General features: G+C 46.5%; 1 protein-coding gene across 1 annotated transcript; it reads right to left on the reverse strand.

The window, feature by feature from the left end:
* Positions 1–628: 628 nt before the first annotated feature.
* Positions 629–21,786, reverse strand: KPNB1 (karyopherin subunit beta 1). The gene is made up of 19 exons (XM_026867382.1): positions 21,588–21,786; positions 19,907–20,107; positions 16,904–17,056; positions 15,733–15,792; positions 15,287–15,376; positions 14,785–14,895; positions 13,130–13,231; positions 11,708–11,932; positions 11,116–11,307; positions 9,667–9,797; positions 8,316–8,463; positions 7,928–7,999; positions 5,372–5,516; positions 3,269–3,351; positions 2,546–2,653; positions 2,142–2,285; positions 1,910–2,015; positions 1,438–1,552; positions 629–832 (listed from the first exon to the last, which is right to left on the reverse strand). Exons 2-19 carry the CDS (start codon positions 20,021–20,023, stop codon positions 667–669), a joined length of 2,268 nt encoding a protein of 755 aa, XP_026723183.1. The 5' UTR covers positions 20,024–20,107; positions 21,588–21,786; the 3' UTR covers positions 629–666.
* Positions 21,787–24,094: the final 2,308 nt, after the last annotated feature.

A 24,094-nucleotide genomic window follows, 5' to 3' on the forward strand; every position in this document is an offset into this window, starting at 1 on the left:
CCCTCAGCGCTGGCTCAGCCCGACTCTTCAACCCCCCCAGGGATCCCGGGGACTCCCCCCTGCCCTGGGCAGCCCATTCCAACGCCCAACAGCCCCTTCTGCACAGAAATCCTTCCTCAGAGCCAGCCTGACCCTGCCCTGGGCAGCTTGAGGCCATTCCCTCTTGTCCTAAGAGGTAATGAAGCACCTTTTAGAAGGTGCTTCCGCGGAATCGCAAGCTCAGAGTATCTCAAGTTGGAAGGGACCCATAAAGATGATCAAATCCAACTCCCTGCTCCTCGCAGGGCTGCTGAAACTGAACCAGACGACTCAGAGCATCGTCCAGATGCTCCCCGAGCTCTGAGGAGGAGGGAGGAGACAGCAGCTTGGGTTACACGGCCTCTGGCGCAGCACAGGATCGCCCCCACTGAGCAGAGGTGCTGAATTTCACCAGGCCAGAAGCCCTCCGGGCTGCGTCTGGGTGTCTCGTGAAAGCCAAACAATTCACCGTGTTTCTGGGTCTGTCTTTGTTCTGATACACGAGACCACAGATGGGGCTTGTTTACAGAAAAATAAACGACAAGCAACCTTCTAGAGAACAAGGCTTTTTGCAAGCATCTCTTTGAGGCTCAGGAGTTTAGCCAATTTCATAATTATGCAACATGAAAAGGAGGTGGGTGTGATCCCTTACCAAGCTTGATTCTTCAGTTTTCTCAGTTCTTTAGTCGCCCAGGTAGCGAGGGTTTTTGTTTTGTTCGTCTTGGATCTTCTTCCTTCAGTTAGCAGTTCATGTATCATGGGTCTAGCTTCTACTAATTTCAGTACATCTTTCCCAAAAGCTGTACACAAATCCCTGAAGAAAGAAAGAGAGGCTTTGAGGCTGAGTGCCACAAGCAGATGTGCCAGTACCACTCTGATCAGCTCTCGCTAGCAAAAAGAAATCTGACTCACAGCTAATGTCCTTTTTAAAATGCTGCATATGGTCACTAATTTCAGCAGGAGGAGAGCTGAACAGTTTTCTAAAATTGTGACTAACCAGAGACATTCCATCTCTTGTCCAAAGACCAATCTCCTCGACGTTCCCATCAGCTCTCCCTAAATTCAGTAGAAAAGATCAAAACCCCCTGACCCGAGTTCCTCCATACACAGGGAATTGGGGGTCGGGTGTTTTAAGCCCAGACCATCCCTGGAAAAATTCCCAGACCTGGAATTTCTGTAACACGCCTCCAACTTTCACTTCCACCCGCTGCCTTTCCCCCTGTCAAGTTAAAGGGCCTCACCTGCATAAACCACTTCACACCTTGGGTTAAAACATCCAACACCAGACCACAAAACCCCAGAACTGACGGTAAATACTTCTGACAGCCATAAAAATGCTGTTTCAAATATTAAGGCTGTTGTACAAATATTTCTGTCTAACGAGTGTGCTGTCAGTTGAAATCGGATCGGGGTGCTCACCCTATCAGTCCAGCAGCACATGCCACTACTCCATCAGTGTGATCCTCGTCTCCAGCAATGTGGTCAATGTAAGACAGAATAAATTCTACTCTGGGCTGCACCAGCATCACATCCGCTGAAAGAAAACAGATTTACTATAGCGGGGTGAAACACAGCTCGTGTTTAATAGTCTGTCCTTTAAAAAGGATTCCGGTGTAGCCCCAAACAGGCAGAATCTGAGCCCAGAAGAGTAAATCTGAGATAGGGAGGGGAAAAAAAAATCCTGCCAGAGGAAGAGGAAGCGCAGCGAAGGGCTCTGCAGCCAGTCCCTACTCACGGCAGCAGAGCCTTCACTCCCACACGGAAGGGAACGAACAAGGATACACCCGTGGTCGTGCCAACAACCGTGAAACAGCCTCTCCAAGCAGAGTTCCTCCCATCTCCCTTCGCCACATCAGGCACAGAAGCCCCGCAGCAGGACGGGAGTACTCACGATGAACGTTTTCTTGGTCTCCTTTCAATCCCTGGATGATGCCAGTGTACGCCTCCAGGCAGCCCTCCCTCAGCTCGTTCAGGTAATCCACCATGTCGTAGTCAGACTGGAAAGGCAGCAGGAGAGCACCTTCAGCACTGCCCCTGCCCGTCGGGATTTCAGTGCCCCCACCCTTTAGGATTTCAGCAGCCCGTGCTCCTTTAGGATTTCAGTGCGGGGAGCACTGGTTTACCTTATCAACCTGTGCTTGGGAAGCCTGCTGGAGGGTGTTCAGGACAACGTCGAGGTACTTCTTAAACTCCCCTCCAATGGCAAGGGCGATGTCGCCAAAGACCGAGAGAATCTGAGGCTTCACAGACCTATGAACATTTTCATTCTGGAAGAGATGGCAGCGCCATTACATTCAGTTGTGCTTCTTTTCAAGGGAGGGGAGGAGCTAATAAATCAAGATGTTTATTTGAAATGTAAATCCTTACCCCCAATAAATTTGGATCCCATTCAAATAGTAAGCAAGATAGTTGTCAAACATGAGATCTTCAGAGCATGCCTAACACTTCTGCTTCTCCCACCTCCCACTTTCTTCTCAGTGTGCAAGCCAACTGTTACTAACTGGCTAATGAGAAGGTAAACACTCACCCCCAAGTTCTCCAAGAGCAGCTGCATAACCTCATCACAAAAAGGCAAGATGTTGGATTGCAGGGCTCTGCATAAGTCACCAACCAGGCCCACTGCAGCCAGACAAACCTGCAAATAGAACAGCAAGTAAGACACCCACCCAGTGAGTCAGTCTTCCACACTGTCCTTACAGCTTCAGCTTATTAAAGCACTAAGTAGTGGTGAGAGTCTGCTGCCATTAAACCACCAAGAATAACGACCCTCATACAGCAGCAGAGTCCCTGCTTCGTTAACCATTTCTGTCACAAAGAGCTGAACTTGCTTTGCCAAGGGGGAGGGCAGGAGAACCAGAGGGCAACGAAGTGACCAAAGTACTTTGTCTGAACTCCAAATTCAGGAGCTGGGCGGTCTAAAACATCCGCCCCGTGGCGGGTACCACGACTTGACCTTCTAATGGAAATTCACAGCCAGCACCGCCCTCTTTCCTCAGCAAGGACGACTAATATACAGCCACTGTGAAAACACAGGTGTCAAGGCAACAAAGGCATTCTGCTGAATTTAAATAGAAGAGAGTCTAAATTTGTGCGTGCAGCCAGTAATTAGAGAAAAGTCTATGGGGCTCCAACTGTGGTTTCATCACAGAAGCTGCGGTGTTTTACAGATGCACACCTGCTGAACCCAGCATCTGCCAGCAGATGAGAATTTAGGGATTGTGAACACTGGGCTGCCTGGTTTAACCTCTACCTGGTATTCAGCATAGTTCTTCAGTCCAATGCCAAGGAATGGTTTGAAGGCATCCATGTACTTCAGGAACTCTCCACCTAAGACTGTGCATGGAAAATATTCCGGTTAGGAAAAAAAAAAAAAAAAAAAAAAAAAAAATCGCAACCTACAATGTATTTGCTGGAGTTCAACAAAACAGCAATCCACAGTCATATTCTACCCAAACCCAGAACTTCTGTGGTCCACAGAAGCACAACAAATTAATTCTCCACTAGGCATCACATAAAAAATTAACGTCAGTGAAATGTGTCCGTCTGGACTAAACAGATTCGAAAGTGCTCAATCCCTCGCAGGCCTTCGAAGACAAGATCCCCCCCTCCCCGTGCTCAGAGAGGGTGTTCAGATCTTCCTGACAGGGTTTGGCACCGCTACGTTGTTTTGCAGCAGCTGAAAACTCCACACCTTTTCAGACAGCTTTACTGGCCGACCAGCTGTAACCTCTTTCTTTTGGAAACAGCTGCCCCACCTCTTCAGGGCAGTGTGCTTCAAGCAGGGCACTCTCCAGTATGTTTCTACTTCAGCAATATGTGAAGTATTCCTGCTCTTCTCTGCCAACTCCTGCCTTCTCCAAGTCACTCGCATCACTGAGACCACACACGCGGACCCATCTATCCAAAAGTGAAGAGGCCTTTGTCCCAAGAGGATACAGGCTTTCCCTGGCACTTTCTGGTTAGTTTGCAATGATCCCACTCAGCCTTCTCATTCACACAGCAACACCTCGGTTGGAAAAGCCCCTGCAGCTCCTCCAGCCCAACCATGACCCTCCCCCTGACCCTTCCCAACCCCCCCAGATCCCTCAGCGCTGGCTCAGCCCGACTCTTCAACCCCCCCAGGGATCCCGGGGACTCCCCCCTGCCCTGGGCAGCCCATTCCAACGCCCAACAGCCCCTTCTGCACAGAAATCCTTCCTCAGAGCCAGCCTGACCCTGCCCTGGGCAGCTTGAGGCCATTCCCTCGGGGCCTGGCGCTGGGGCCTTGGCTCCAGAGACTCATCCCCCCTCTCTGCCCCCTCCTGGCAGGGAGTTGCCGAGGGCCAGGAGGTCTCCCCTCAGCCTCCTCTTCTCCAGACTGAACCCCCTCAGTTCCCTCAGCCCATTTCTCTTCCCAGTTTCCGCATACAATCCCACTAAACTTTCCCAAGAGCAGTCAGAGGGGTTCCTGCCAAAGGCCGGCTCTCCAAAACACGCTGGTGTTGGAAGGGGCTCCTCCAAAAAGCCAGAACTCATTCTGCTGCACTTCAGAGGAGCCCCATGTTCTCAGAGCCATCAGGCCACGTGCTCCCACTAGAAATGGGTCCCCTCACCTGCTCGGCCCTCGCAGGCTGCCAGGGAACAGCCTTGGGGCAAAAACGAGCCCCTCTATGAACGAATCCTCCCAGGTCCATTTCCAAACCACACACAGCTTTTATTAGAGGTAAGGCAGGAGCGTTAGGCAATGATGTTACAGACAGAATTCCAACAGCACCTCAACTTTCACACCCATGTGACAGCAGAGCATGTTCCCAGAGCTCCAGACGCTGCCTCCTAAACCTGAACCGTGAAGCTCAAACCGCCTGGAACGTCACAACCCAAATTTTATTTTACTTCACCCATTCTAACGCCGATCTTTGCCACCGTGATTTCTTTTAAACAAGAACAATGACTGTAAATCCACCGCTGACAAAACACCACGAAACAACCCCGGGTCACAGGCAGCGGCAAGGATGAATCGTTAAGATAACGTTCAATCTGTCCTGCAGCAGCACAAAGAGATCAGGTTCCCATTGTGCTGGGCACCGTACAAAGTAGCACTAGGGGTTTGCTTTTTTCTAGCAGAATTTGCATTGTAGCTACGTTAGTAACAGAAAACAAACCATTCATTCACGAAACACAGTCTAGCGGAACCAGCCAGCCTCAGCTTTGCAGACAGATGTGGCGAGACGTGTGGTCAAAACCATACCTCAAGCAAAACCAGGAACCAGTAATATTTTTCATTATACAGTCAAAAAGAGAAGGAAGCAAACCAGTTCTGTCCCAGCTCTGCCTTCCCCCTGAACACGACATGGCTCTGCAGTGCAGTACAGACCTTCTACCAGGGTGCTGACGGCCATCAAGGCATCCTCCTGCACGCCCCCCGAGCCCGCCGTGCTCTGGAACATTCTCAGCAGAGATGCCATCACCACGTCGGAGATCTGCAGAGCATCCTGGTGCTGGACCTTCCGGAGGACGTTCTGGGTGGGAAAGGAGGAAAAAAAAAAAATTAAAAAAAAATATTGCTGCCATCTCTGCGAGGCTGGATCGTGCCTTTACATCCCCAACGCTCGTGACCACATCGGGCTGCTAAAAAGGAAGCTGCTGTTTGAACTTTGTCTCTGCAAAAATATGCTTTGTCAGTGCAAGTGCAAAGTCCCATTCATTTTAGCTGCATTCAATTTTCCAGCTACGGAACAAGCTGAATTTACCTTTCCTGCTGCATAGGCTATTCTCTGGGCTTTCCATTTGTAAGCTGGCATTAAATGTGAGCAGCCCAAATTTGGCCCTATATAAAAAAAAAACCAACCAGCCCTTTTCCATCACAGCAATGTGACTGCAATCTCTTACTGCCAAGTATGGGCTGCGCATAAGCTTTGCTTCTAAACCACAGAATTAAAACTTCAGAAATGCCAGTTGTTAAAACTACGACAGAAGCATGTCCTTACTGCTAACGGCAGTTCAACTTCTCCTACCCAGGATGAACGGAGAATAAATTAACATACAACCGATGCAAAATAAGTTTACAGGAACACGTTTAGCACCGAGGTGTTTGAAAAGCAGGACTGATTTCTGGAGAGAGCAGAGGCAGCCTTACGTAAAGCTGAGCGGGCTGGCGAGCACACACGTGCTGCGTGTTAGCCGGCACGTCACAGGGAGCAGAAGGGCCAAGGAAACGCCGCAGGTAAACACCTGAGCTTAACCTCCACCTGCTCCTGCTGTACGTTCTGACCGCCGCTTTCAGCATGTGAATGACAGAACACAGCTTGGACGGAGCCTTATTTAAAATCCATTTGCATTACCTACGAAAAGAGAAAGACCGATTCCTTAACCTGCAGAGGGGAATAATTATTTCCAGTCTGATTCTTCAAACTGAGTCACTCCAAAGAGATTGACTTTGACCGGTTAAATAATCGGTCTTGATTTTCTCGTTCCTTTTAAATACTAACAAATGTTCTTCCTCTGCTGGATGTTCAGAATTGTATTTTCCAAAAGAGAAAGAAAAGCATTCCAGGAGAGAAAGCATCTCCAGAAGAGAGAAAGCATACTAACAAATTAGTATATCTGAATACGTAACCCTGAAAAAAAAAAAAAAAAAAATCTCCCTCCTGATTTTTACTTAGTGGTATTTAAGTATCTGCTGCAACTACTGTAAACACTTCAGGTACAGATTTTTGCAATAATGAAGAAACACATGTTTATAAATTGGAACTAGCAGTTGAATTCTACCTGTACTACACTTCCCACAGGCAAACAAAGCTGTCCTGAAAGAGATCAGTGACCACACTGCGCCAAAAGGAGAAGATTCTAGGTACTGAAGCCTCCCCATTAAAGCCCACCATAAAGACAGATTATTCCCATCTACCCATTTTTTGAAGAGTTAATTTCACTCTCCAATTTTTAGGGTAACAGCTGATGCTATGGGCTTTTGAACGAGAAGGATGAAGTTAATGATTTCTCAAAACAACCTGGAGACAACACCCAGGAGACCTCCTAACCTCGCTTAGGAGAACGGGAAGCAGGCAGCTACCTGGGGGCAAGGAAAAGGCTCCTTGGGCTAATCGGAGTGGAAAAACAAACTGCAGAGAACGGATACCACCACCCAACAACAGAATAAACCCCAGTGGAGGTAGATACTTTGCTTTGATTTCAGGTTACACAGTGCTGTTGCACCTCCTGAAGAAAACGTTCCTTTCTTCTTCCAAGTTGCACTGACGGGGAATTTATGTCTGTTAAGAGTTTTAAATCGGTGCCTTATAAATGTTAATAAGCTAGGCAGGACAGCACAGGACCACCCCTCCTGCAGCACAAACAGGGAAGCTGCACTGTCAAACACCACCGAAGGTTTGATGAACCTCCTCAACAGATTTTTTTTTGGGAAAAAAAAAAAAGTGGCTGTTTTCAGTAGACTTCGTAGGAGTAAGCAAGGAACTGAAATGCACTAGTACTCCAAGTCACATGGACTGTTCATTACCAGATGTTTAATTTCAAGGACACTCAGTGCATTTTAATTAGTGCCATTTTAAATAAGAACACCAACCACAAGAGGCAGATGAACAAATTAAAGCCGTTATGTTTTTTTTTTTTTCCCTGTGCCAACCAAAGTGACTATTCAGCCTGTAGCAAACATAACAGCCAATCTGAAAGCAAATACAATATTTAACTCGCTACATACAGTGTTCTTTATTCATACTGCCCTAAATTTTATAAGTTGTACTCTACTGAAGCCTTCTGAACCTTGTATCACCTCCCACATGTCAGCTGGGACACAAGATCCAATTTCCTCATTCAGATCTCATAAACGGAACCAAATCCACATCCTGGGGTGCACAGAACCGTCTCTAAAATCCCCTTTTTTTCCATAAGCGCAACGCAGGAGACGGGAACTTACCTGTAGAGTAGCACAAAGGAGAGACTGAAGATCATTGAACTGGATTCTGTCGGAAGTGCTCTGGATATGAGACTGAAAAACAAACCCCCACATGTGAAAAGCCTGCATCGCAGTCCACGCAAATCCAGCAGATTTTGACAGCACTACGAGCTGCAGAGATTCAATTTTAAATATTTATTTCGTCAAATTTCTGACGAGAGGTACAGCTCAGCAGCTTGATATTTTTTTGGTAGATAGATAAAAGCGTTATAACGTAACATACACAGTCAGCAACCAAACTCAAGTTTTCTACACCAGATGAAGCCACAGCACAACAGCATCATCACACCTACTGAGTCTCCTTAAACCCTGACGGGGGAACAGGGGTTTAAACCTCAGGTTTACCTACCTCCATCTGCAGCACTTGCTGAAGTCGTTCCATGATGACCAGGGTTGTCTTCTGGACAGCAGGGTAACAGTCCTTGGCACTGTTTTTCACTATTTCCATCAGAGATTCATACGCAGAACTCCTCAAGTTATTCTGGTGTCCATCAGGCCTGTAACAGAAGGAATATATTTGCAGCTTCCAGTGCTCAGGCTTGCCTAGAAACAGACTTTTTTTTTTTTTAGTAAATCAGCAACAGCTAAATTTTAGTGTTGTGACAAGCAGAAACACTTGCATTCCTGTATTCCAAGACTTGAAAGTAAATGAAATTTGTGAAGCCACTTTTAGAACGTGTTTTTTTTTTTTTTTTTCATTTGCTATTAATAATGACTTCCAATATCTGCAGTCACTGGCAGCAAGTCCAGGAGCAGAAAAAGTCTCAAACCCACATCTTCCAGTGTGCTGTTACCCTGCCTGGGAAGGGATGGTCTCGAGAGGTGAGCAGCATACATTACTACCCCTGACACCTCGAGATGTTGGTGAGGGTGTTAAATTGGAAATAAAGACAGCTGAGATCTATGCTGAGATGACTGATGGGCTTCAGAGCCTTGAGCTAGACACTACGCTTCTGGTTGGATGTAAATTAAGACAGGAAGAGTTTCGACTTTGAACTGTTCAGACAGGGACACTGTTTAAGAAGAAGCAGTCCTGCAGCAAAAGGCTTCAACTGACGATTGAACTGATCCAAGGATTGAACTCTGAGCTGTCAAAGATTTATGCGACCTTCAAGGCATTCAGCATTACCTTTATTTTTGCATCTGCAGAACTGAGAAAAATATTTTGCCTCGTCTATTTATATTTCAAGTTAGTTGGGAAAAGGACAGTATCTAGCCTAACTAGGTCCTCAGCTCTTCTGGGAGTATCTGGTGCTAATGTAAATGGATGTAACACCACAGCAACAACCACAGCATTAAACAATCAGAGTAAAATTAACTGTACGATACACACAGATTTCTAATTACGTCTTGCTGCAATCCTAATTATTCAGTGGCCTTGTAGCCAACCTTGAATACTGTACAAAGATGTGCACAGTCTTCAACTCTGCTCGGGGACTTCAAAGTAAAACATGGAAGAGGCACTCTTGGAGGAAACCCCAGACTTACTAAAAGCAGATACGGACAAAATGCTGAGAAATTATTCTGTGTGAATAGCTTTCTTCCTGGGGATTAGCATTCTATATTCCATGTGATACCAAAAAAGCCTGGTTCTGAAAAAAACACCATTCAGATCTAAGCTGCAAGAGGAAGAGGACCAACAGCCTGAAGTAACACGAAAAGCATCTTTGTAGAGCTTAAACCAGCTGGTTTAGTGTTACCTATCTGCGGTCTCCAGAAGTTTCTGAACTATTAGCTCAAACGAAGAGGATAAGCAGTAGGTTGCTGGTTCTTCCTGATCATCAGCTACATCTGCAGCTTCATAGGCAGCTTCAGCAAGACTAGAGAAGGCCTGAAACACAGAACCACCATTACTATTACTCAAATGAGTTTATCCTCACAAGTCCAGAAACATATATTCCAACAGTTTCCATTCTAATAACAAAAAAAACAAAATAAACCACCCCAAATATACGAGATTAACAGCTCCCTTCACGAACAGCTGATTTTTACTGCACCAAAATTTGGTACAACAGTGCTGAAAATCTGAAAGACTTAAAACCCAACACGAACACCCCAGGCAGTGACACTGTCTGCAGTCAAACGTCTGCACCGTGTTACTGGTCTCAGCAACTGGTACCTGTCGAAAAATCACACTGAATAAAAGCAAATTGCTTGAATCTCTCAGGGCGTTAACAGATTCTACCCACTATCCATCATCATCACCACCAGTTAAAATCCTGGTTTAGACAAGGCTGCAGACTGCTCAAATCTCCCACTGCAGAGTAATTTTAACTGCTCTGAGAGACAGGTGGATTAGAAGAGTTGAAAGCCTCCTGATTTTCATTTCAATCTAAAAACGTATGGTAGTCATCATCTGCAGCAGACAAAAGCCACAGCTACATGGACTTTTGCCAGGATCAACGTACTGGGGAAAAGCTTCCGTGCTGACTAGATGTCTTCAAACCTCTGGAATACTAAGAGAACAAATTCTGTCATTTCTACAACTTGTTTTGACATGCAAATACTCATCTCTAGCTCAATTCTCATTGAGCAGCTCTCTTAAAAGGCATTAAGGGACACATCCTCTTTATAGTGAAAGATCCGATATGCTACTTGGTAGTAGACGTGTGTCAAGACGATGCTACAACTGAAGGTAGCAAATCAACACCCAAGGGACTGCAGCTCTGAGTGAACAAAAAAATGTACTGCTCCTCAATTTAGCTCTAGAACCACCGTGGAAGTGGCCTTAGGTAATGGGAAACAAGGTATTTTGTCTCTCCTGGAAGATTAAGGCAGCAATACAGCTGCGCCCAGTAAAAAAGCAGCAAAATCCCAGCACACCTTTTCAAAACAGCTATCAGAGTTGTTATCAAGGACAGTTCCCACAGCCTTTTCAAACCAAAAGCAACTTCTAAACTCAGTGCTTGTCAGCATTTTTGTCCTTAAAATCTATTCCTTCCTTTATCCTTTCCTACCAGAGCCACAAAACAGACTTGAGATAACAGTTAACAGTTGCGCGTGCTGGATGACCGAGCCACGAGTCACCCCTGAAATCCATTTAAGTGCGAGTGTAAATCCATACGCGTGCATATACACGTCTGAACATGAGCTGCATCCCCCTTGCTGACCAAAACTCATCACGTCCCCCAGCAAAGGGTCTGCCTTACCCAGCACACGTTGGAGGCCACTCTGGGCTCGGCGCTCAGCCCCTCCATCAGACACTGCAGCAGCGGAGCGAGGTAAATGTCATTGATGGCAGCTTCAGGGAGCATCTCACAGATCCTGCCCACGGTCCAAGCCGTGGTGTCTCGAACCACAACACTGGGGTCCTTCATTAGTTCTATTAAAGTTGGCATGGCCTAGAACATAATTGCAATCAGGAGAAAGATGTGATCAATATGCAACATATGGAAATACGGATGTGCCACCGTTGATGTATTCTCTACGAGTTCATGACAGATTGGAGAGGGAAGGACAGTCTAGATCCAGTTCGACCAGTGTTCTCACATTTTAAGATTCATAAAGTTATTTCCCAGGGGGTAAGACTGAAGCATCTGGAATCAGGTATTCTGAAGCTCTGCACATCCCCGTGAATCAGAGCTATGTAACCTGCCCTGGGCCCAACAAATCTCACAAAAACGTGACTAAAAGGAGTCATCCTTTTGCTTTTCCTCAGATTAAGAACAATGTGCAAAGCAGGCATCATCCTCCAAATAAATGAGAAAGTTTTTGCTCCAAGAAAAACACAACGAATCTTACCTGTATGACTAGTGGTTTGAGCTGGTTAGGCTCTGGTCCTTCCAAAATACACCCAAAAGCCATCACCGCTGCATCTCTGTATCGCCAGTCTGGATTTTTAATGTGTTCTTTAATAAAGGGCAGCACATGAGGAACAATGTCATCTTCACAGCAGGTCGCCAGGAGCATGAGGCAGACGCCTGCTGCTTTGCAGGGGTTCCAGTCATCATCATCATCGTTTTCATCCTAAGAGGAGAACAGCACCCCTGGTCAGCCTGGGGGAAAACATCCCTTACCACAGGCAGGGGCATCCTGTTGGATCTACTGCAAGCAGCACTGCATTACTACCAGGTCTTACATTTAGAAATTAATTCAGGTCTGGAAGTACGAGTTGCACCTCTGACAGAGAGGCAACCTGCGTTACTTGCATCATCTGTACCTTTCCATCCCGGTGTAAGGCTGCCAGCTCTTTCCTGACGCACCTACGGTAGCCTCATACATCTTCCAAACTGCTTCTCTCTCATCTAGGTTGAGATTTTGTTCCTTTGATCCGTGCCATCGCCTGGCGGAGTGGCCCCGCTGCACCAGTTAAATAGCTTCTTCCCCCCCCGACTCTTAGCTCAGCCACTCACCAAACCCCTTTGAAGCTCTATACCTGTGATTCTCTTATCTGTTTTATCTTTCCCATTTTAACAAGCACTTTAGAAACCTCCTGCAATTTAAAAACTCTCCGCATCCAAGCGGACAGCGACACAAACCTAACAGGGAAACAATTCCCCGGATTTGTTAAAAGCACCAGGCATTTTCCCAGTGCATTGCAGTAAGCCAAATGAACTCCGTCCTGTACGGCTTAATTAACAGTTTTATTTTATAATTAGACCTGCTGTAGCAAGTGATTCCATTAATTTTGATTAGGCTGTGAAACACAGTCCAAACAAATCCCTGTGAAGTGCTTAATAGGTACTAAATAAACATGGACTTCACAGTTGAAAAAGTAAAGCTCAAGAATTCCAGAAATCGGATCTCTAACGATGCAGAGACTCTAGATTGGTTTTAATTTCACAAGCAATTCCTTAGGAATAGAGGTAACTATCAAAACCTCTTCAGAAACCAGAAATACAAGCACACGGTAACAGAATTCAGCATAAAAATGACACTGCAGGCAGCCCGACAGTCTCAGCCCTACAAAAGGATGCATCATCCAGTCAGAGTGGTGCATGATGTCTCATCACAGACCAAGGACTGCCACCACAGGGGCTCCCAACAAGAGCACCCCTAAAAACCACCCGAGGGGACCCAAGAGCACCTTTGGGACCAAGCGTATATGAAGTCACCCATGCGAGGGAGCCACGACCACTGCGGACAACCAGCAGCACTGTCCCACGCTCTGAAGAGAGGCACAGCACGTCCTTTTCAACACCCAGCAGGGACTCTGCAACTCACCTGTTTTGTTAACGTTTGTGTTAGAATCGGGACCAAATATTGTAGTGCTCCCTTTGCATAAAATTTGCTAGTGTGCTCTGGAGGCCTTCCTTGCTCTGCTGCCTAGAAAAAAAAAAAAAAGTTGCAAAATGATTCTCGGTGGCTATGTAGGCATGAGGTCTGAATGATGAACTTCAGGAGATAAAACTTCTTTTTTTTTTTCTCTTCACGCTTTCCTCTCCTTCCCAACACAAACCTTAAGTTACCATAACACACAAGAACCTCAAGGACACCCTGAACCAGGCCCAGTTAAATATTCAATAAGCAAGTTCAATGTGCCATTCCATACACACAGAGAGCCCCTCCTCGCATGGTACAAATATAAATATTTTCAGTTTGCAGTTATGCATAATTAACAAGTGACCCCAAGCAGAAGCAGCAAAAGGTCTTTAGTGTATAAACTAAACCTAAATGCTTTTATCCTTGTTGTCCTTGCTTTGGGCATTCAACATAAATATATATTTAGCTACTTTTAAAGATGGATATGATTCATCTGGAGCCCTTCAAAGTTTAAGCTACTATTGATCTCTACAGCTAATTTATGCAAACAACATCTGCATGCAGAACAATACCCCAAATTCATCTCCAGCCCCATCCGTTGTAAGGGATAACGATTGCTTTTATTTCATGCCGTAATTTTATACTTAACTCATAAATAATGTATTCTACAGAATGCGATCAATCTTTTTTGAGTACTGGGGGTAGGACTAAGCCCCTCACACCTGTAATAGACCCCAAAAACCTTACACATCAGCTAACAGAACCCTCTAGGCCTCCAAGACAGCAGGTAAGTCAAGAAATGCTCTCAACCTGTTTCTCAGCAACTCAAGATGCTGTCTTAAAGCAGCAGCTCAAAGATTTTCATGATACTCAGAATTTTCTGGCATTATACCGTGCCTAGCGTACACGCTTAATGCGCATTTTAGTTCACAGGAGTAGCTTGAGCTGACTTCTGAAGGCTAAAAATTAATCAGGTAACTGTCACGTACCATTTGCGGAAAACCAGCACTTGTATGTCACAGCGTGTTCTCAAACCTATCAGAGAATCTTTATCTCAAGTAGTTTTAATTCCAGCCAGGCTGGAATTAAAACTATTTTTCTCACTTAAAAAAGGCAGTTCATCCTGATCTAATCTAGTAAGAAAAAGGGGTTATATTCAAGCTACACTAAGAAATTCACCTTAGGCTACAGAACCTATAAAATAACCCAACTGATTATTAAAGGGAATTTCCAAGAGCAGCCCCTGCGCACCCTCAGCTACAAGCTTCGCATTTACCTTCAACATTGGAATAAATTAAACACAGCTGAGACAGCCACGAGCTTATCTGGGTGCCACAGCCCCGTGCTGAGGTCTGCAGCACCTAACACCCCGAGTCAGCCACCCCCGTGGGCTTCACGCAGCCTCCAGTCTCAGCTCGTCACAGACACGCATCCCGTGGCACCAGAGCTGTGTAACATCCCACCACGGGCCCACAGCTGCCACACGCGGGGCTCGGACAGGCTCTCCTACACTATCCCCCCCCTGGGAGAACAGGAGGATTTCCACACGTGGTTTAAAGATATGAGTTCTGTAACTTCCCGAAGCGGTGATCACGGGCGGTCGCCGGCGAGCTCACCTCAGAGGCCTCTATGGCCAGGTCCATCTCCTCGTCGCAGACGTTTGACCAGAACTCTATTCCCTGTAGAGCCACCTCATCTATGTCACTTTTCATTGCTTCAATAGTTATCTTTAAAAACATGAAAGAAAAGAGGATGTTTCAGCCGGTCGTTTCTCCTGAAATACGTGCCCCAACCTTCAGCCAGCTGCTACGAGATTCAGGATTGTCTGAAATCAGCTGCCACGCTCTAGAGTTACTCTTCTTGAAAATCACCTCCTCGTTTGGAAGTTTATCAGCTGTCAGCACCCCGGGGCGCTGCAGAGCAAGGGGAGCACTCTGCACTGGGAGTCTCAAAGTCTAACATTGGTTTTAAGGATTTTGCTAGGAGAGGGATTCACAGCGTGCAGTCACGGCCAAAGAAAGGAAAACAAATGAGGAAGGCAAGAAAACTTTTCCTCTTGGATTAGGATAAAGTCGTACAGGAAGATCAGGCAAGTAGATATGAGAACTGAGTACTCACAGCAAACAGCGCAGGACCCATGTATGTCTCCATATACTGATAATAAAGGGACATAATCTTCACCAAATTCTGTAAGGCAGCCACTCGTACCTGTCGGAGCAGAAAACGGATCAAGATGTGACTACCCAAGTGCTCTGAAACCCAAGCACAGCTATACCCTACCACAGATTAACCACCCAGCCTTTCTGCTGATTTAGTTTCCACACCTAAACCAGTCTTTGACAAGCAGCAGCTTAAATCCTCTTAGTAGTTTACTAATTCTTTAAGTATAAAAATAATACTTAGGAGTCTAAAACTAATTTTGCTGGAGTATTTGCATGTGCACCAATAATTTAACAACACTGTTTATCTCATGCAACACTTTTCAAGGGTTCGTCGATACTAGAGGTTGTAGCTAACTTCTCCAGAAAAGTGCAAAGGCAAACCAAGCATTTAATTTCACTCACCCTTGTATCTGGACACTGCGTTGCTTCACAGACTACTTGCATAATAAAGTGCCTTTCAGACTAGAAGAAGAAATAAAAGATCATTAGAACTGCCTTACAAAAGCATTAAAGTCTTTGCAAACCTTTCTAGGATGGATTTTTAAGTCTAGACCAGTCCTATCGCCCATACAGCGCTTCTAAAGGTCCAGCGACAGTACAAGCTGCCATTCACAGCAGTATTTTAAACCATTTCTTCCCCAAAATGGGAATCCCAAGCTTCCATTTTAAAAAGCACTTAAGAGGCTGTCCAAAACAGAAGGATTCAGCAGAACTCAAAGACACTACGTTTTTGGGGTAGGGAATAAAAAAAAATCCTGCTATTTCCTGAAGGATTTCAGCGATTGCTTCAAGAAACCTCAGAGCTCGGCTGGGACAAATTTCTTGAGGGGCAGTTCCTGGATACTTGCATTTTAGTAGGAAGGCACAGACTTATGCCCAGGCTGTTTACAGCACTGCAGCCCAACAGAAATACAGCCCAGAAGGATCATGCACTTCCCACCTCAAATCCTGATGGTCTCTAGTTGATCCCCATCAACATCCACTGAATAGTTGACTGGGGCAAGTTCTCATTAAAAAACCTTCAATATTAATTCCATCCTCCCCTCACATTGTCCCTGGTAGAGACCTAGAGGACAGACTTAATCCAGGAAGGAAAATCAATAGATTTCTCTGTTCTGAAAAGACTCCCATTCCGAGGCCCCTATTCTGAAGACTCTTACAGACCTTCCTCCCCCAACAATTTTCAGAGGCAAAGTTAAATCTGGATTGCTGCCACACCACTTGAAAGAAAGTGCTGATCCAAGCTCGTACTCTTACAGCAGCATTACAGAGCAGAGTTTGATTAGGAAGCAGAGCATCTAACAGGCTAAAAACTCTAAGGTCAGTTCAAATTTATCTAAAAAAAAAAAAACGAAAAAAAAAAACCCAACGATGCTTCCTTTCCATTGACAAATCTCTGCAGATTTCCACAGTACTTCTGCATCACAATGAGAACATACCGGATTTACAGAAATGAATCCAAGTCTCAGTTGCAACGTAATTATGCATCAAAACTCAGCGTGGTGCATGATTTCTCATCACAGACCGTGGATTCAGCCCTTGCATTTTAGGCCAAGAATTGTTGTCCCCTCACCTCTTTGTCAAAGTTTGCTTTGGTGAATTCCAAAGAGTTCAGGAGTGCATTAGTAGCTGCTAGCTTCACATTGTTGCTGGGCTCTTCCTTTCTCATTCCCTGGATGATGGCCGTCAGGATCTCATTGGATTTGTCCTGAAGCTGCTCTGGATCCTACAAGAAGCGTTGTTAAGAGTTATTTGCCACTTGAACAGCTTCCTCCGTATTTCAAAGTAAAGATTTGGTCCTGAAATCCACAAGTTTTAAGACACGAAGGCCAAGAAGCCCTTTGTTCACCGGGAGGACCAGAACACAAGTACAAGGAATTGATACACCGTTATGTCTTTACGGCTTCTGGCACAGAAAGGAGAGCACCAAACAGAGCACCAACACTCCAGATATTCGAGTCATAAACGCCAAATAAACCCCACTGTTTCAAATAACAGGCCAACAAGCTTCAGACTACTTGACTTCGTTCAATTAGCAAGTTAAAAAACACTGACTGATTTCCAGTTCCTTTAGATACTGGGCGAAGGTCTACGCCAGCAGCTGTGGTTGAGAATTTTATTGGTAAAGTTGCCAATCTTTTTTAGACATAGGGCAAAAATACATCGTCTGGACCAGTAGAAAGGGTGAGTAACTTAAGCAATCAAGACTTCCAGCAGTCGATTCCCAAACTACGGTCACAAACTGTGTCACAATGTGACTGGCAAGCTACAAAACTCTAAGAGGGACGTTGGTTACAGAACACCCAACCAGCAAGCCAGGGCATCCAAAAATCCAGAGGCCAATGATTCCTAACACCCAAAGAAACACACACTCAAGCCTTGCACAGACTTGTACCAACCAACGCCTGCCCCGGAGCACCCCCCGTACAGATACAGATTTCCTCTTTTATTTCATTGATGCTTCATGAAGTGACCAACCTCCCCAGTGAAGCCAATCCCCTGCAGCCTAATGGAAGCACCAAAGAGATTTCTCCTCCTACCTCACTATCACACAACCATAGAATGGTTTGGGTGGGAAGGGTCCTTAAAGATCACCCAGTCCCACCCCCTGCCCCGGGCAGGGCCACCTTCCACTAGCCCAGGTTGCCCAAAGCCCTGTCCAACCTGACCTTGAACCCTCCCGGGGAGGGGGCAGCCACAGCTTCTCTGGGCAGCCTGTGCCAGGGCCTCACCCCCCTCACGGGGAAGAATTTCTGCCTTAGATCTCATCTAAATCTCCCCTCTGTCAGTTTAAAACCGTCACCCCTCATCCCACCCCTACCCCCCTGATGACGAGTCCCTCCCCCCGTTCCTGCAGCCCCTTTCAGCCCTGGGGGGCCGCTCTAAGGTCTCCCCAAAGCCTTCTCCAGCTGAACCCCCCAACTCTCCCAGCCTGTCCTCACAGGGGGGGCTCCAGCCCCCCCAGCATCTCCGTGGCTCCTCTGGCCCCGCTCAAGCAGGTCCGTGTCCTTCTGCTGTTGGTGCCCCCAGAGCTGGACCCAGCAATGCAGGGGGGTCTCACAGAGCAGAGCAGAGGGGGAGAATCCCCCCCTGGCCCTGTGCCCACCCTGCTCTGGGTGCAGCCCAGCACACAGGTGGCTTTCTGAGCTGCCAGTGCATGTTGTTTCCTCACAGGCAGTTTTTCACCCTCCAACCCCCCCAAATCCTTCTCCTGGGGGCTGCTCTCAATCCCCTCCTCACCCAGCCTGGGTTTGTGCTGGGGATTGGCCCGACCCACGGGCAGGACCTTGCCCTTGGCTTTGAACCACAGGAGGTTCACATGGGCCCACCTCTCCAGCTTGTCCAGGTCCCTCTGGGTGACATCCCTTCCCTCCAGCATGTCCCCCACACCACACAGCTCGGTGCTGTCAGTGAACTCGCTGAGGGTGCCTCAATCCCACTGTCCATGTCCCCAGCAAAGATGTTAAACAGCACCAGTCCCACCCCCAACCCCTGAGGTTCAACTACATCAAGGTTCAACCAGCAATATGCCACAGGGACATTCTCCAAGGCATGCAGTGGCACCTAAAAAGCAGCAGGTAATTTTGTTTTTCAGTGGTAGGTCAGACAGGACAAAGGGCTTCCGCAAGCAATTTGCATCATATACTCAACGCAACACATTGTGATACTGCAAACTACGCTGATAAAACTGGGAGACCTTTTGCAGAAGGCACCTCTAAGAGATAAGTATTCTTGCCTGCGCATCAAAAAAAATTTCCTAAATTAAGAATAAAGGGACTCCTCATGCAAGATGAAGGTAGTTGTCAGGTTGCCCCAACACAGAAAGGAATCAAACTCTTCTCATCCGTGAAGACCTGACCCAACTGGACGCTCAGCTGAAGTTGTAGAACAGAACCCCTCAGCAGCGACAGACTTCAATCTGCACCTTATGAAAGATGACCTGGATTTGTGCTGCGAAAGCAGGTCAGTCCTTCCAGACACCGTCCTTGTGTGTTTACTGCCCAGCGCTCTGCCAGCAGAGACATCCTCCAGACAAGTATTAAAAGACAGACACGAGGAAGCACTACAGCCTGCTAGGTACAGGTGTGAGAAAAGAAAGGCTGGAAGAGACGAGGAGCTGGGGAGAGGCTGGGCCAGCGCTTAAAATATACTTAAAATACACTCATAATTTAAAATAGTACTTAAAGCATATTTGTGATAATACTTAGAATGAATCAGAGAATCAATCAGAGAATGGTTTGGGTTGGAAGGGACCTCAAAGATCATCTAGTTCCAACCCCCCTGCTACGGCAGGGGCACCTCCCACTAGATGAGGTTGCTCAAGGCTCCATCCAACCTGGCTCTGAACACTTCCAGGGATGGAGCATCCACAGCCTCCTCGGGCAACCCGTTCCAGTGCCTCACCAGTAAAAAATTTCTTCCTTCTATTTAGTCTAAACCTCCTCTCCCTCAACTTCCACCCATTATCCCTCATCCTATCATTACAATCCCTTGTAAAAAGTCCCTCCCCAGCCTTCTCGTAGGCACCCTTCAGGTACTGGAAGGCCCAGTGAAATGGCACTTAGAATCCACTCACGATATCCTGACAGATGTATCCGATGGCCTCCAACGTCGACTCTTTCATGTGCTCTGTACTGTGCTGATTCGTAACGTTCGCTACCAACTGGGGAATGAGTTCGGGCCACTGGTTCATGGGGATCTCCGCGCAGGCGATGCCGGCCACGCACTGAGAGGCTGAGCTGGGCCTGTATGTTTCTGTACCCAACGTCTGCAAAACCTGCGGGAGAGACGAGCAGGTGATGGGGTTGGATGTTGGGGACCGAAGCGACGGGCGCTGCCTTCCCACCGAAGCCTTCGCTCGGTGTCACCCCAAACACCCCCCCGACCAATAAAGCAGTCTGCTCATGCTGCTTTCTCCCACTGCAAACGAGGCCGTGACCACGGACAAATAATGTTTGAAACGAATTCGGCCACGGCTGCCCCTTTCAGGAAGTGAGATACAGCTGTGTGATTACACACACTTCTACCACATCCTTTAAATCCCGTACACAATGCCACGCGCCGTAACGCGCAACAATGACTCACTGAACAATTCCTCCCTGCTTGTATTATAAAGCAAAATTGCAAAAGCTGAACAAATTGTGGTTTAAAAATTCCCCCCCCCCCCAAATACTGGACTGTTTATGCCAAGACAGTCTGAATAGGACTGAATAATTGTCTTTCATTTTAATTGCAATCAATGAGAAGAATTATTTTTTTTTTGTATACATCAGCAACATTTCTTAAAAAAAAAATAATGGAGGGACACGCATTTATTTCTGCATGTCCAGTTATACATACTCATTTTCCATATATCCACTCAACAAATTCTGTATTTCGAATGTTACTTGACAGAAAACAGTAATAAACTGGTTTATTTAGCTGCAGCAGGCAACAATCCGACAGCTCCTGTTAACAGTGTTAGTTCCCTTGTAGCCATCATCAACATAAATAAAAGACTAAGTTGTAGCCTCGTCACTTGCCCAACCTTTTTCTGCTCTATACAGGCTCCAGTAATACAAAAATGTTATATAAAGCGTATAGGCCAACTCACACCAATTACATAACCCTGCGTGTATCCAAGCACACCTTTGTTCCCATTAGCAAAAACCCACTAAGCCACCAGTTCCGCCACTGCAAGTCCTGAATTTTAACTATCAAAGAGCACAGGAATCCTCAGGAAATTCCCCCATCTGTGGGAAAAATTGAAGAATGTATTTTCCTGTTTGGAACTTGCAAATTTTGACCATGTTCTACTCCTAGAATCTGCTAGGCCTCACGTAAACATGTGTGTTCCGACATCGATTATGCTTCAAGGATGTTAACGTGGATTGTAAAACAGGTGAGGAAGCTGTTCAAGTGTAAGAAAAAGCAAACGCCAACCCAGCTGCCATCACTCAGTGGGGAAGCCAAGCCTGTTAGCTCCCGCAGTTGCGCCAGACTACTCAGAGGCTCCTTATAAAAGTATTTACAGGTGCGAGTTTAAAAGTAGCAGCCTCATGTCTGTGTGGCTCTTTACCCTAATAATTCTCCAGATTAAGCATGCCACAATCAACAAAGCACCCAAGCAAGCACAGATGACGTTGCCTGTCTCATGAAAGGCAGCAGCCAGCCAACAGAAGCCTCCTCAGGTGGAAAAAGGATGGTCAAGACATTCATCGCTCATGGCCCCCCAAGGAGAAAACAACCGGCGGAGAACCAAAAGTCACAAAACTTACGTAGTTCTTGACTTCTCTGCGGGCGTTGGCGTCGATGGCGAGCCATCTCTGTTGGTACTGGGCCTTGATGTCGGGGTCCTTGGAGGTCAGGGAGTTCTTGATCTGCAAGCCGGCTGCCACGCGGGCAACTTGGCTGTTGCCGGGGTTTGCCAGCACTCTGGACAGTTCCACCAGGAAGGTTGGCTGGGGAGAGAGGAGGGCTCAGCACCCGCCCTGCCCGCGCCTCCCCGCTGACAGGGGGGGAAAAAAAACCCCCAATCGCCCATCGAAAGGAGACCACGACTCCCCGAAGCTCCTTCTCTACCAAGCCAACCGCGAAGCGCCGCCACCTCTCACAGCGGTGGCTCTGTTCCGAGATTACGGGCGTTAAGCTCCTGATTAGAAGTGCTGGAAAGCCACGTTAAGTTGGCGTTGACTTGGCTGGATTTTTTTTTTAGCTTACCTGAGAGACTGTTACCTTCCACGCTCTCGCCTGCTTCAAGTATCCCTTTAAACAAACTACTTGGGTCGTATACCAAGAAATGTATTTTCTGGATGGATATCAAACATAGGAAAGAGTAACCCTCCGCTACTTATTTCCTTGCTTCAAGGCAAACACCCAAACCATTATCTAAGACAGGAATTATTAAAATGTGAAATCGGATGCTCCTTTGATGCATTACAACTAGGTTTGTAAGATTATAAACTTCCTCCTCTGCAATCAAAGGTGCACAGACATATATGAAGATTAGCCCCAATGAAAAGCACATACGTGTGGATAAAAATACCTGACATTCGTGCCACTTGCTTTTGGTGAGAGCTAGTGAGAAATGCCTCCGCATTTAAATCCTTTCCTGATTTGACAGCTTTACATTTCAGAGACTTCCGCTGCGTACAAGACACAGCTAAAGTTTCAGCAGCAAAGCTTTTTCATTTCGTTGGCCCCACGAAACATTTTGCCTACTAAGAAAACCTTTCTAGGAAATAGTGGAAACAGCTGCACAGTGCTGAAAACCCTTTCACACCAAGCAGGAACACGGTTTTCCTGATAACGTTTAACAGTTATACATAAGCCACTTCTAAAAATCTCTGTAACAGAATATAAAGTCCACACAAAGATTATGAGGACACCAAAAATAGCCATTTTAAAAACTAACTTAACTTTCAAAAGTTCACCAGAAACAGAATAAATCCAGTACCTTAGACTTCCCATTTTCAATGACCAAGTGCAGCTCTTCAAAAAAAATTTAAGTTGGGACTATCCAGTACTCTTTAACATCTGAACTGCAGAATTTGGAAACAAAAACGTTGGCCAAAAACTGATGAGTGTAAGCCACTAGGAATACTCTAATATTGTAACGCAATGGACAAAGCTACAAATATACCTCGCTAGACCACTTACCAACCATCAAGATGGCTCACATTTTGTACTCCGATTTTATTAAAAGTGAGGAACCGTTCAAAAAAAACGGTTCCCAGGGCAAAATAAAAAGTGTTGCTGCCACTCGAGAAGAAAATTGTACTAAAACGCGAAGGTGAAGAAGCATCCCTGGATTTCTCACTCATAAATTAACAAAAAAAATTTTGTCTTTTCGTGGAGCTTTAAGAATAATTCTAGCTAAAAATAAGCAGCATTACGCTAAGCTTTCCAGACTCGAGACTCAAAGCTAATGCAGATGCGTACGACCTCAGCTCCCACACCTACAGAAGTGCCAGTGAAAATCTCAGAAAACGGTCTAATTAACTATGGGGAGGAGGAGGGGATGGGGAAGAACAATCCGTTTTGCAGGTGCATCTCTGCTAAGTGGGAGCTGACTCCCAGCTCTGGGCACTCAGCTGCAGCCCTGGGTGCAGAACCTCTCGCTCGACCCCGCAGCTCCTGCCCCTTCCCATCTCCCCGGGCTCCCTCTTCCACCCACCCTCTCCTGCAGTGGGAACAGTCCTCAGCCCCACATCCTCCTCATCCTCCTGCAAAGCCAAGTCGTAACAGCCCTCACAGCCTTCCTGGAGCTCCTCAGCCCCTGCCCTTGCCAAGGCTTCTCTGTTCCACCTCCTCATCCCATGCCAGGACACAAATTTTCAGCCCCTGCATAAACTCTGCTTCCTCTCCTCACTGCCTCGACCTGGCTCCTACAAAGCGCAAAATATAAACGAAACCCTGAAAAACTGGAGCGTCCCTCAGCTCTTTTAAAAGCCTAAAAGCCAGAATCATGAGCTGCTCCAGCACATCACCCTGAAACACTGCACATAACACAGCCCAGGATGCTTCAGCCTAACCAGGGGGATTCTGAGACTTCACAAACAGCGATTCAGAGAATTTTGACTCAAAACCGACATCGAGCGCAAAGGCCGTGCCGATGCTGATTCCGAGGGGCATCCCACACACCTTAAAACAGAGCAACAGAAATAAAGACTTCGTGACTTTCCCAGTCGCCACCAGTGGAGACCAGCATCTACAACTGCTTAAAAACCAGCAGCCACCAGCTTCACGGGCGACAAGGACAGCACCAAAACGCCAGGAGCCAACC

This window comes from Athene cunicularia, unplaced genomic scaffold (genome assembly GCF_003259725.1).
Source record: "Athene cunicularia isolate RWA unplaced genomic scaffold, athCun1 SCF_32, whole genome shotgun sequence".
NCBI lineage: Eukaryota > Metazoa > Chordata > Aves > Strigiformes > Strigidae > Athene > Athene cunicularia.

Excerpts from the sequence above, each read along its gene's own strand:
- KPNB1 (XM_026867382.1), bottom strand. The coding sequence starts at position 20,023 with ATGAACCAGTGGCCCGAACTCATTCCCCAGTTGGTAGCGAACGTTACG. Across the intron at positions 14,896-15,286 it reads TGGGTCCTGCGCTGTTTGCT|ATAACTATTGAAGCAATGAA; the intron begins GTGAGTACTCAG and ends ATGTTTTTAAAG. Across the intron at positions 3,352-5,371 it reads CGTCAGCACCCTGGTAGAAG|TCTTAGGTGGAGAGTTCCTG; the intron begins GTCTGTACTGCA and ends TTCCATGCACAG.